Here is a 14,027-nt window from a genome sequence, read left to right on the forward strand (position 1 = left end):
ATATGTACAGAGACATTATATGTAGTTAGAGATTGAAAGGAATGTCAACAGAGACAAACTATGTAATTACAGACCGATAGTGGGATATCTTCCAATCAAAATATAATAAAACATCTTTGAAGATGTTTTGGTATTGTTTTCAGATTCTTTTGCCCATGGCGTCGTTTTCACGATTGTCAAACGAACGAACGCCTTTAACCGAATTTCGTTGATTGACGAGTCAGTGAATTTTTTTTAATGGAAATTGCTTCAAACAACCGTTTATATAAATCAGAGAGCGATTCCAGTTTCCGAAGGATTAAGGAAGATCGAATTTCCTCGAAAAATAAATGTTGTCATTTTGTCATTTTCTTTTGCAAATGCGCTGGTGTTTTCAAATGAGACATTAATTTAAATGAGAATGCCGATTTGTTTAAATTAAGGTTAATAAAATATATACCAACTAGCTGAGTTTACTACTGAGAGGTCATAACCAATCACGTGATGATAGCCTAGCCACGCGGTACAATAATTTTACCGTTGTTATTTTTGCCACTTTTAATTTAGGTAATTATTATTTTTTAATTATGAACCAAACCTGGTAGGATTTTCTTGTGATAGCAGAGATTGTATGTGAGAGCCAGGAACGACCAATCTGCGTGGAGATTGTGCCAGTTGGAAACGTAATTAGATAAAAAAAATATCAAAAGTATATTTATACAATGTTTATGACATCGGTATTAATAAATTGAGCTAATAGATATTATAATAGAAAAACGTCAATTTATATTTTAATTCACTTTCCCTTCGTCTTACGCTACTTTTTCTGTTACTTTAAATATTTACGGACATCGTCGAACTTTAGTTAGAGGAAGCACACATTTAGTCGATATTGGTCGCTATATTCTAGTACACTTCGGTGTATTTCACCCGCACAGATAAAACACCCCGTTTCAATGTATCGCACAAAAGCTTTAAAACATATGCATTAACATCTGTTTGCTGGCCATTGTTTCAACGACATGTCACAGTGTTTCCGAATTACAATATATTTGTGTCGCGTTCTGAAAAAAAATGGGCATAATGCATGTGCGTAAAGTTTCGTCCCAGATTAGCCTGTGCAGTCCGCACAGGCTAATCAGGGACGACTCTTTCCACTTTATGGTATTTTTGTTTAAAGCAAGTCTCTTCTTACCGAAAATCTTGTTTACGCGGAACATGTCGTCCCTGATTAGCCTGTGCGGACTGCACAGGCTTTTCTGGGACGACACTTTTCGCAAATGTGTTATGCCCATTTTTTCTGAGAACGCGACACATTTTAGATATAAGGAAAACTTAAGACCTATTTAGCCGTATCGAAATAACTAGAACGAAGAGATTGCACAAGTGATTAATTAGTGTTCTTCAATGATATCTTTAATATTTAACAAGTTTTTTGAAATGCTAACATTACCGTCAACTTGATTAATGTTTCCCAACGGGAAATAACTGAGTCCCAATTACAAACCACAATCTCTGTTGTCAGGCATTAAATAGTGTATTTATTGTCGCTTCCATACTATTGAAAGTCAATAGTCCTGTCAATTTGTTAACTGAACATGTTGAAACGTTCATTTGACTGTAGAAGAACGATATTATGATTAGCTACTTTAAATGATACAAAAAACGAACATGACTATCAATTCGGAAAAGTTTTTTTACGATTTATTGATTAGAACTAATTGTGATTCTAGTATAGATGACAGACACAGAAAAAAGTTGTTTTTAATGTTGTTTGTATATTTATCTGCCAGAACGTATTAATAAATATGGTAGTTTGATACGACATGTGCATGGCCGCATATTCACAAACACATTAATAAGCCTCGCTCTGGAAAACAAGGGGTTTCATGCATGGCCGTTAAGACTCGTCCCAGATTAGCCTGTGCAGTCGAATCTGGCCAATCAGGGACGACACATTTTCGCTTCTATGTTTTTTTTTCGCGTTAATAAATTCTCTTCTGAACGAAAGTCCAGTCTAAGCGGAAAGTTTAATCGCGAATAAGCCTGTTCCGACTGCACAGTCTAATCTTGGGACGACACTTTACGCACATGCATTTAGTCAAGTTTTCCCAGAACTATGCAAATATAATTACCAGTTTATTGAATTTTCTATACTACATTGTTTGAGTGTTAAAAAAGCAAGACAATGTCGCATCATTCGACAATGCTGATATTTGAAATATTTAGCTTTTAAGACTCATTGATGATAGGTGCCCTAGTTGTGTGAAAGTTCCCCTTCTGTTTCATGTACATGTTTTAGTCAAAGTTCCCCTACTGTTTCATATGGTCATGTCTTAGTCGACGTTCCCCCACTGTTTCATATGGTCATGTCTTAGTCAAAGTTCCGCTACTGTTTCATATGGTCATGTCTTAGTCAAAGTTCCCTATTGTTTCATATGGTCATGTCTTAGTCAAAGTTCCCCCACTGTTCCATATGGTCATGTCTTAGTCAAAGTTCCGCCACTGTTTCATATGGCCATGTCTAAGTCAAAGTTCCGCTACTGTTTCATACCAATTAATTACACATTACACACCAATTAATCCCAAGTAGAATTACATTAACAGACAATTTCGGTCTACAAAATGTAAATGTATACGTCACTTTTGAAAGTTTAGTTAATATGCGATCTATAAATGAAACACTCTCCACGATTATTCTACAGAGGAAACAGTGAAAACACAAACAAAACGCACATTTCTGACCTAATTCCAGGGTTTACACACAGATCAGCGAAGGGCTGCAGACAAAAAATAAATTAACCAATCAAATTCACCGGGTTTTAAATAGAACCGAATGGAAAAACCATAACTATAGTCTGTATCAGTAATCCATGTAAACAAACAGGTTATTCAGGCCAAAGGCAAAAAAATGTTTATTTCTCAGGTCAACATCATCATTCCCCCACTCAATTCAAATGTATGTCTCATATCCTTTTTCATCTCCACTTCTCTTTCTCTTTACTATTTTCTATGTAAAGTTTAACACCATGTCACAATTGTTAATAACTCTTTGTAAAAGATGCATTGTCACTGTATACTCATGTGTCACTATATTTGTGATTTGAGCTTAATAAAGGTTATGTTGTTGTTGTTTGTCATATGGTCATGTTTTAGTCAAAGTTCCCCCACTGTTCATATGGTCATGTCTTAGTCAAAGTTCCCCTACTGTTTCATATGGTCATGTCTTAGTCAAATTTTCCCCAATGTTTCAAATGGTCATGTCTTCGTCAAAGTTCCCCCACTGTTCCATATGGCCATGTTTTAGTCAAAGTTCCCTTACTGTTACATATGGTCATGTCTTAGTCAAAGTTCCCCCACTGTTCCATATGGTCGTCTTAGTCAGAGTTCCCCTACTGTTCCATATGGTCATGTCTAAGTCAAAGTTCCCCTACTGTTTCATATGGTCATGTCTTCGTCAAAGTTCCCCCACTGTTCTATATGGTCATGTTTTAGTCAAAGTTCCCCTACTGTTCCATATGGTCATGTCTTAGTCAAAGTTCCCTTACTGTTTCATATGGTCATGTTTTAGTCAAATTTCCACCACTGTTCCATATGGTCATGTTTTAGTCAAAGTTCCCCTACTGTTCCATATGGTCATGTCTTAGTCAAAGTTCTCCTACGGTTTCATATGGTCATGCCTTAGTCAAATTTCCCCCACTGTTCCATATGGACATGTCTTAGTCAAAGTTCCCCCACTGTTCCATATGGTCATGTCTTAGTCAAAGTTCCCCTACTGTTCCATATGGTCATGTCTTACTCAAAGTTCCCCTACTGTTTGATATGGTCATGTCATAGTCAAAGTTCCCCCACTATTCCATATGGTCATGTCTTAGTCAAAGTTCCCCTACTGTTCCATATGGTCATGTCTCAGTCAAAGTTCCCATACTGTTTCATATAGAGATGTCTTAGTCAAATTTCCCCCCACTGTTCCATATGGTCATGTTTTAGTCAAAGTTCCCCTACTGTTTCATATGGTCATGTCTTAGTCAAAGTTCCCCCACTGTTCCATATGGTCATATCTTAGTCAAAGTTCCCCCACTGTTCCATATGGTCTTGTTTTAGTCAAAGTTCCCCCACTGTTTCATATGGTCATGTCTTAGTCAAAGTTCCCCTACTGTTTCATGTGGTCATGTCTTAGTCAAATTTTCCCTACTGTTCCATATACTCATATTTTAGTCAAAGTTTCCCAACTGTTTCATATGGTCATGTCTTAGTCTAAGTTCCCCACTGTGCCATATGGTCATGTCTTAGTCAAAGTTACCCACTGTTTCATATGGTCATGTTTTAGTCAAAGTTCCCCAACTGTTTCATATGGTCATGTCTTAGTCAAAGTTCCGTTTCTGTTTCATATGGTCATGTCTTAGTCAAATTTTCCCCACTGTTTCATATGGTCATGTCTTAGTCAAATTTTCCCCACTGTTTCATATGGTAATGTCTTAGTCAAATTTTCCCCACTGTTCCATATGGTAATGTCTTAGTCAATGTTCCGCTACTGTTTCATATGGTCATGTTTTAGTCAAAGTTCCCCCACTGTTTCATATAGTCATGTTTTAGTCAATGTTCCCCCACTGTTTCATATGGTCATGTTTAGTAGGTCTTGTGTCAACATCTAATATAATGTTCAACAGTCAATTTTAGGATTTTGAAATAACATTGCAGAAGTGACAAGCATGCCAAGTGGCTCACACTGAAACCAGTCCCTAGGTACAAGGTCATATCCGCAATAAAAGGCGAAAAGTACAAGAAATGTATTGAGACTTGTCAAATCTTGAACAAATACCCACCGATGTATCTTAAAGACATTGGCAGTATTGTTGTTATTGGACAAAATATACAATAAACAAGGGCTGTTTGTAAAACATGCATGCCCCCCATATGGGCTGTCCGTTGTAGTGGCAGCCATTGTGTGAATACGTTTTTTGTCACTGTGACCTTGACCTTTGACCTAGTGACCTGAAAATCAATAGGGGTCATCTGCGAGTCACGATCAATGTACGTATGAAGTGTCATGATCCTAGGCAAAAGCGTTCTTGAGTTATCATCCGAAAATCATTTTACTATTTCGGGTCACCGTGACCTTGACCTTTGACCTTGTGACCTCAAAATCTTTAGGGGTCATCTGTGAGTCATGATCAATCTACCTATGAAGTTTCATGATCCTAGGCATATGCGTTCTTGAGTTATCATCCGAAAACCATTTTACTATTTGGGTCACCGTGACCTTGACCTTTGTCTTAGTGACCTCAAAATCAATAGGGGTCATCCGCAAGTCATGATCAATCTACCCATGAAGTTTCATGATCCTAGGCGTATGCATTCTTGAGTTATCATTCGGAAACCATTTTACTATTTCGGGTCACCATGACCTTGACCTTTGACCTAGTGACCTCAAAATCAATAGGGGTCATCTGCGAGTCATGATCAATCTACCCATGAAGTTTCATGATCCTAGGCGTATTCGTTCTTGAGTTATCATTCAAAAACCATTTTACTATTTCGGGTCACCGTGACCTTGACCTTTGACCTAGTGACCTCAAAATCAATAGGGGTCATCTGCGAGTCATGATCAATGTACCTATAAAGTTTCATGATCCTAGGCCCAAGCATTCTTGAGTTATCGTCTGACAACCACCTGGTGGACGGACCGACAGACCGACCGACAGACCGACCGACATCAGCAAAGCAATATACCCCCTCTTCTTCGAAGGGGGGGCATAATAACCATCACTGATATCCTACTCTTATTTGATATGATAGAAAATTGTTCAATATAGCAAATCAAATGTATTACTGATGTCTAAAACTATATCTTCAACAATAGAAACTGTCCTGGGGCCGTATTCCAGTAGCTTCTTAAGTTAAACAAGGGCTGTTTGTAAAACATGCATGCCCCCCATATGGACTGTTCGTTGTAGTGGCAGCCATTGTGTGAATACGATTTTTGTCACTGTGACCTTGACCTTTGACCTAGTGGCCTGAAAATCAATAGGGGTCATCTGCGGGTCACGATCAATGTACATATGAAGTGTCATGATCCTAGGCAAAAGCGTTCTTGAGTTATCATCCGAAAATCATTTTACTATTTCGGGTCACCGTGACCTTGACCTTTGACCTTGTGACCTCAAAATCAATAGGGGTCATCTGCAAGTCATGATCAATATACCTATGAAGTTTCATGATCCTAGGCGTATGCGTTCTTGAGTTATCATCCGAAAACCTTTTTACTATTTCGGGTCACCGTGACCTTGACCTTTGACCTAGTGATCTCAAAATCAATAGGGGTCATCTGCGAGTCATGATCAATCTACCCATGAAGTTTCATGATCCTAGGCATATGCGTTCTTGAGTTATCATCCGGAAACCATTTTACTATTTCGGGTCACCGTGACCTTGACCTTTGACCTAGTGACCTCAAAATCAATAGGGGTCATCTGCAAGTCATGATCAATCTACCCATGAAGTTTTATGATCCTAGGTGTATGCGTTCTTGAGTTATCATTCAAAAACCATTTTACTATTTCTGGTCACCGTGACCTTGACCTTTGACCTAGTGACCTCAAAATCAATAGGGGTCATCTGCGAGTCATGATCAATGTACCTATGAAGTTTCATGATCCTAGGCCCAAGCGTTCTTGAGTTATCGTCTGACAACCACCTGGTGGACGGACCGACCGACAGACCGACATGAGCAAAGCAATATACCCCCTCTTCTTCGAAGGGGGGCATAAAAAATAAGTTGAAATATTGCGCAATATTTTTTCTTATCTCCGCCATTTTTTCTTTAAACATATGATTTCACTTAAGTTAAATTCTGGTAGCTTCACTTAATACATTTCTTTACTCTGTGTATTTTTTCTCATATATTTAAAATTAAGTTAACTTCCTTTAACTCTAAAAGCAATTGTTTAAAGAGAATTAATAAGCGTCTCATGTTTTGTTTTTTTACATTTCAAATTTAACATAAGAAATTTATTTAAGAAATTTCTTAACTTAAGTGAAAACTTAAGAAGCTACTAGAATACGGCCCCAGGTACCAAACTGATTTAATTAGTGATTTCTTACTTCATACCATAGCATTTAATCCATTTTCCAATTAGTTGCATATTCTATATTAATAAATGGTCCAATTTAATCCATTTCATAATTGGGAGAGAGAATGGAGTCAACCAAATAAAATCTGACACAGTAAAACCAGTTTAATGAGACTGCACTTTGTGATGTGATTGGATATTCATGAAATGAACAAATATATAAACAAAGCCATACTTGCATGTATATATCAAGTATTAAATATAAAGCAGCACCATTTACATTCCAAACATGTTTATTAACCGTGTTGAAAATCAAACATATTCAAATCAAAATAAAATAAGTGAATATAACTTTTATTGACAGAGAGAACAGTTGCCATACCTTTCACAATAACTAAATCTAGTAAGAAACACATAAAAACACACTAATTATAGTGCTTACTTAATACCCTAAAGAACATAGGTGCTTTAAATAAAATTAAATAAAATCACACTAAAACACTTCTGTTACTATCTAAAATATTGAAAACAACTTAAACATTGTGACAATGCAACTTACTCAATATACCATGAACATCATTTACATAACTGTTCATAAAATATTTGAAAATTTCACATAAACTGCTGGAAATTAGGAATCAATAAGAGTTATCAAAACTCACATTACCTTTGTATTTAACATAGCTTAAATGAAGAAAAAACTTAAACAAAAAGCTGGAAGAAATTGTACCAATTATCAACAGCTGATAACTGTACTAAATGATCCTTATCATGAAAAATGGTTGTTGTGATATATGTGACCATAGTAGCTCAATACCAGCCTGAACATTGTGCAGTCTGATAAGGAGCTATCCTGTCCCCTATCAAATGTGTCTTTTTCTGAGAAAATTGGGCTTAATGCATGTGCGTAAATTGTTGTCCCAGATTAGCATGTGCAGTCCACACAAGCTAATCAGGGACGACACTTTCCGCTTTTATGGTATTTTTTGTTTAAAGGAAGTCCCTTCTTACCGAAAATCTTGTTTAGGCGGAAAGTGTCAACAGGGTAGAGCAATTTCACGGGCTAGTCTGAAGCTATGCTTAGTGCATATGGCATAAAACCCATTTTGGTATGAGGCAGCTCATATCTTGGGTATTTTAAAACAAGGTTTGGCTTCCTCAAAAGCAGTTGCAGCCGAACAGTTGTTATTCCCATAAGCCACAGCAGCACAATGACAAGGTCAATAGTGCTACTATCATGGTCCTTTAGCACCTATCCTTTCTATGTTAAATGAAGTTTGGCAAGGCCAGTTCTACCAGTAACTGCCTTACATTTGTAAACCCCACTCTGTTACAGCAAAGGGTCCAATGGTTTATTATGGTGTCCTACTATGGCTGTCAGTTTGCCCCACATACTGTCTATCTGTTGGGATATTTGAGGCCGGGGAGTGGTTCCTGTCCAGGGCTTATCAACAGCACGTTCATGCTCACAGAGATTGGAAACTTCTGATCAGAGTCCAGTACTAGGGCTATCTCCTCCTGTAGAAAGAAGCAGAGAGAAGGAGTGAAAAAGCTCTATAACAAGACCACAAATTAGTCAAGTCATGCGAAAATGGGTCTTATGACATATTTGAGAAATATATCTCCAGATATGCCTCTTCATCCATATACTCAGATGAGGGTTAGCAATCTTTTCTAATGAGACCAGGAGACCTTGCAGGACTTAATAATGGACAGAGAAGTGCATGATCAGGCTGGGCAAATAAGTAGGCTGGCCTGGAGCTACTCGGCAGTATATGTCCTAGGATCCATTTTTGCATGGCTATAATAGAAAAGCTTGTACAGATACATTTCTTATTAAATGTGTCTTGTTCTGAGTAAACTGGGCTTTATTCATGTGCGTAAAGTGTCGTCCCAGATTAGCCTGTGCAGTCCGCACAGGCTAATCAGGGACGACACTTTCCGCTTTTATGGTATTTTTAGTTTCAAGGAAGTCCCTCCTTACCGAAAATCAAGTTTAGGCGGAAAGTGTCGTCCCTGATTAGCCTGTGCGGACTGCACAGGCTAATCTGGGACGACACTTTACGCACATGTATTATGCCCAGTTTTATCAGAACACGACACAGATAAACTTAAAATAGGCGATTTTCAATAATATTTTGAAATCATATACATTTGTATTTAAACAATGCCCAAAAAGTCTGAACAATGTCCTGTGCATCATAGAAATAAATCACACAAATAGGCCATTGTAATCCAGAATTTTTTTGAATACACAACAGATATCACATGATATCAAGTCATCAACCCTTTAAACACTATATAAGCAGTGGCAGAAAAGATTTATCAACACCAAAACCAAAATGCAGGACAGGACAGAAAATGTTGAGGTTCATTCAGTTACTATTTTAAGAGTGGCCTTACTAACTTAGTGGAATTATACCTCATCTTTGCCCAGGCTGATGTGCTTGACATCTGTGGACTTTCTGGACAGCTCCTTCCCATCACAGTCAAAGCTGCATATGGTCAGTCTGAAACAGAGGCATGTGAGCCATAGACCTGTCTTTAAATGAAAATCATTAAATTAGTATGAAATCTTATACAATCATCAAAATCAGGCATCATGTTATAGCGATAAAACTATTTAATACAAAAGAGCACATGGACATGTTTTCCGGATTAGATTTATAGATATTAATTCTTTAGTACCGGTAATTAACCTGTAAACAGAAATGTATAGCCACGCCTCTAAAATGTTTGTCCTGGTGCTTACAATACATGGACTGGATAATTGCTGTCTTAGTGACATGTACATTAATTTAAAGCAACACAAATATACATATGATTGGCCACTTAATCATTTTTTGGCAGAAAATATTTACTGGTTAATAGCTAGGGAAGAACATGATAATTTTTGTGAATAGCTGGATCTATCTATAATATCTTTCTTGACGATTGAATCAATCATAAAAAATTACGGAACTGCCTTGATGCATTAAGGCATTCATGTTCCAAACATAACAGATATTCACCAACAGTAGTGCATTCAGTTATGCTGATGTCACAAACAGAACAAGCAAGTCTCATTTTAAAAAATACAAAAGAATCAATTTATTTGTCAAGTGCTGTGCAAATTATATATTATCAATTATCTCATGCTCTTTCTCACTTAAGCAGGTGACAGATGATTTTTCCCTGACTTACACCAAGAACAAGTCGTTTGAGCACAAGCAATTAAACAATTGATGACAGCATTGTGCCGCTGTAATAGACATTAAAATTGTGCTGCACTGTGATAGATATCTAAATAATACAGCACTGTGATAAATATCTCAATGGTACATCACTGTGATATATATCTGAATGGTGCAACATATATGGATCGATCCGCCTTCAGAATGACATTAACAAAATATTTTTAGAGAAAAATAAAGTTTTAAATATTTGTTATGTTCGTTTATTTTTTGAATCCATTGTATATTTGTGACTAAAATCCAAATTTTTATGAGTACATCTGTGATAGTTAACTCAAAATTCGAGTTTTAATAAAGTCAGTAAAAGAAATAGTATGTAATTTTCGGGACAAGACTCATGATTTTATAATTTAACTACAAATCAATAGACTTTAATCATATTCAATTTCCATGTATTTTCTGAACAATAGTACACATTTGAATGCGTATTCGTTTATTTTAACATTTTAATTTATTTTTTTTTACTGAATTCACAGGTGAAATGTCAACTATATAACAGAAAGTAAAACATGTTCTTATTACAACTTGTTTAACTTAAACAAAATAAAACAATGAAACAAATCTATTCAAAAACAAGATAATACATTTTGTTTATCAAAGTAGAAGTTAATAAATCGTACAAAAATAATTGATATAACATATTGTTATTATGACATTATTTTGAATTTTCCCCGAGGACTCGTAAATGGTTAAGAAGTGTCCCGTAAATGTCTATTCATCATTTATCTCAAAACACGCTTATTAACATTTTTAAAAACAACTTGTTCAAACATTCTTTATACCTCTATGAAAGAAACAAGAGTATTCCGTTATAATTTGTTGATTTTAATACTGCAGCAAATTATAAAATTATGTTGAATCTAATAAAAATGTTCACTTGGTACAACGATTGCAATTGGAATATTGTAAACACAAATTATTTTAAATGATAACTGCATAAACTGATTATAAAGCATATTATATTTAAAGAAAACATTTGTACAAACAATCTTAACAGTAACTGTGTGAACAAGGGTTACAACAATCATGAGCCATATGTAAACTGTTGTGTACCGTAAATGGTCATTGTGTCCGAACTTTAAATTTTTTTCTAACATATGTGCAAGTAGGTTTTCGTTAACCTTAAAGATCCGTTGTGCTCTTCCTGTAGGTTTAGGAGATTCAATCACTTTCAATATATTGTTTCTATTAAACCATATCTTATCAGCGTTCTTTTTCAGATTCTCATTAATGATCTGGTATTCAGAGTTATTTTCATTGTCATCAAGTGTTTCAGGTTAAACAGTTGTCTCTTGATCAGCATCTTAATCTTCAATGTTCACTTGTATTTCACTGTTTTAAATTTCTTGTATTAGTTTTGTTAAGTTTTGTTCTAACCATAGGCATTGGCTTTTTTTCAACAAAACCATTTTCCTTAAAACAGTTATCACACACACAAGTTGTTTCTCTTGTTCTCACAATTCCTGGGGAAGCTGCAACAACACTATGGATCTTCATTGTACCTTTTATCGGTTTTATATTCATATTTTCCTTCTCAACCTTCTCCTGACTTTGAATGATCTCTGCCTGCTCTATTTTCTCATACTCAATTTGACTATCGGTTTCACTGGCCCATTTGAAGAAATCATCCGCCTCTTGTATTATTACTTTTGCTTGCTTTATTGTATTGTCCGCATTACGCTTTGTTGTATCCCCAATGCCATCACACAGACCCTTTCCATGCCCACTCTCGAAAAAATGCCAGGATCCAGTAATGCCATGTGACTTTTCAAGATTGCTTAAAAAGTTAAAAATTGTCTTATTTCGATATTGACTTGTAGGTGAGTCAGTCCAAAAATGTATCGCCTCCAACTCGTCTACAAACTTCTTAGCAGTTAATTAATTGCGATCACTTTCTCAACGATTGCCAATACCATACTAGCCTTATGTTGAAGAATTTCTGACACTATACTCTTGTGTTCAATAGTGTTGTTTATGTTTCTTTTATACATAACCGTTGGATGAAGAGTTATTGCTGTAGCATTCCAATACGCGCTTTGTACCTCTTCCATATTCTGACAGCAGTAGTTTTTGCTAAAATCCATTTGGACTAGGACATGGTTAGCTGGCAACTTATGCTTCATTACTTTAACACCTTTGTACTGTTGTATTACTTTGTGTATGTGACTTGCAAATTCTGTGTGTGTTTTCTTCATCATTTCTTTTTACTCTTCGGTTGGCAGTTCTAAGTCAACTACTCTCATCTTTTGTTTTCCATCTTTCATTTTCATTCTTTTCCACTCTTGATAGCGCACACTTTTTTCCTGTATTTTGCTCAAAATCTTATTAACATCTTCTTCATCACTGTGTGATTTCCATAAATTTATCAGGACTCGTTATTAATGTCACTTTATAATTCTTCAAGGATCTTAGCTTCAGTGCAAAGTTTTGGTGCTTTTGGCATAGGCAAATGCTCCTTGATGAGAAGTTAACATGAGCAATCGATCTAGGTTTCTTGTTATAAAATGCACTGTGGGAGACTTTGTAACTTGTTTCAGCTAGAAACTTTGTGTGTAAATTATACATGTAATCATTCAGTACACGTTTCTGAACTTAATCTGCTCCTACTTTAATTGCATCTGCTTCACCTGGTAACACTCTTGAGTTGTCATCTCTTGACAGGAATTCGTGTATTTCTTTTGTTATTTTACTATTGATCATTGGGTTTCTTGTGCGCTTGTTCACATGTGTAACCGATTTTGATAAGTTGTTTAGTTTCCTACGATCAAGAAGTGTGCTTGTGCCAAGTGCTTTCTTCATTTTGTATTTTTTTATGATCTTGCCTGATACGATTCTCATTACTACATTTTGGTTATTAACTTTCTATGCTTCCTTGATTTCTTCACTCAAACATTCAGCAAACAGCACCTTTTGTCTTATCTCGGGAAAACGTCTAGGTTCTAACCAAGCATCTCTCGATAGCTTGTCTGACTTACTTCTTGGTGTTGATGGCGCATTCCTTTGCTTATTTTCCAATCTATTTAACCGTTTACGCACTGAGTTTAGCTTTCTCTGAAATGATTTGTTTTCATCCTGTAATGTTTCATTTTTTCTGTACTGTTTTGCCAGGGCTCTTGACACACGTATTCTTCCGCGCAATTGTCTACTTGACTCCTTTGGTGTATCAAATCTCATTCTAACAACTAAATGTTCATGTTGAATATTTGATATAACAGTACTGCTAGAGACACCGTTTTCATTTTCAAGTGCATCCATTTTTTTATTTTTTTCTCCAGACTTTTTAGTTTCATCACACGCCACTGTCTTTAGCTTTTTTCGATATGTTTCACAGTGCTTCTTGTTTAATCATTGTTTATGTGTTAGTTTCTCTTCACTTAGCTCTGATATTGGAACAAAATACCCCTTTATTCTCTGGTTTTCTCGCTTGAGCCATGCATCACCAAGTTCAGCTTTCTTTCTTGCACAATACTCCTTCATTCTTTGGGCCTTCGACTTAGCCATTCTATAATTAAAGGATATCATGTAGTTTTCATTTTTCTTATTATTGCTATAAATGCGTCAATTTTTAACATTATAATGGACAATTTGTATTGTATTATCATAAAATATCACATGCATGCAGATGTAAACATAAAACAAGCAATGTGTTTGTGAAACACTGTGTCCCAATATACATGACGTTTGACCTTGAAGGATGACCTTGACCTTGACCATTCACCACTCAAAATGTGCATGAGATACA

The 14,027-nt window shown here is 35.9% G+C and overlaps 1 protein-coding gene across 4 annotated transcripts in view; it reads right to left on the minus strand.

Moving 5' to 3' along the window:
• Positions 1-2,257: 2,257 nt before the first annotated feature.
• LOC127866181 (germ cell-less protein-like 1) overlaps positions 2,258-14,027 on the minus strand; it is an 81,647-nt gene continuing 69,877 nt past the window's right edge. For 2 of the 4 annotated variants that reach the window (XM_052406602.1, XM_052406601.1), the window contains exons 14-15: positions 9,475-9,562; positions 2,258-8,570 (exon numbers count right to left, since the gene is read on the minus strand). In XM_052406602.1, coding sequence (XP_052262562.1) covers positions 8,451-8,570; positions 9,475-9,562 — 208 coding nt within the window. In that variant the 3' untranslated portion in view covers positions 2,258-8,450. The remainder of the gene's footprint in view (positions 8,571-9,474; positions 9,563-14,027) is intronic. The other 2 variants (XR_008042881.1, XR_008042880.1) reach the window with 2 other exon arrangements.

The sequence above is a fragment of the Dreissena polymorpha genome, chromosome 2 (assembly GCF_020536995.1).
Source record: "Dreissena polymorpha isolate Duluth1 chromosome 2, UMN_Dpol_1.0, whole genome shotgun sequence".
Taxonomy (NCBI): domain Eukaryota; kingdom Metazoa; phylum Mollusca; class Bivalvia; order Myida; family Dreissenidae; genus Dreissena; species Dreissena polymorpha.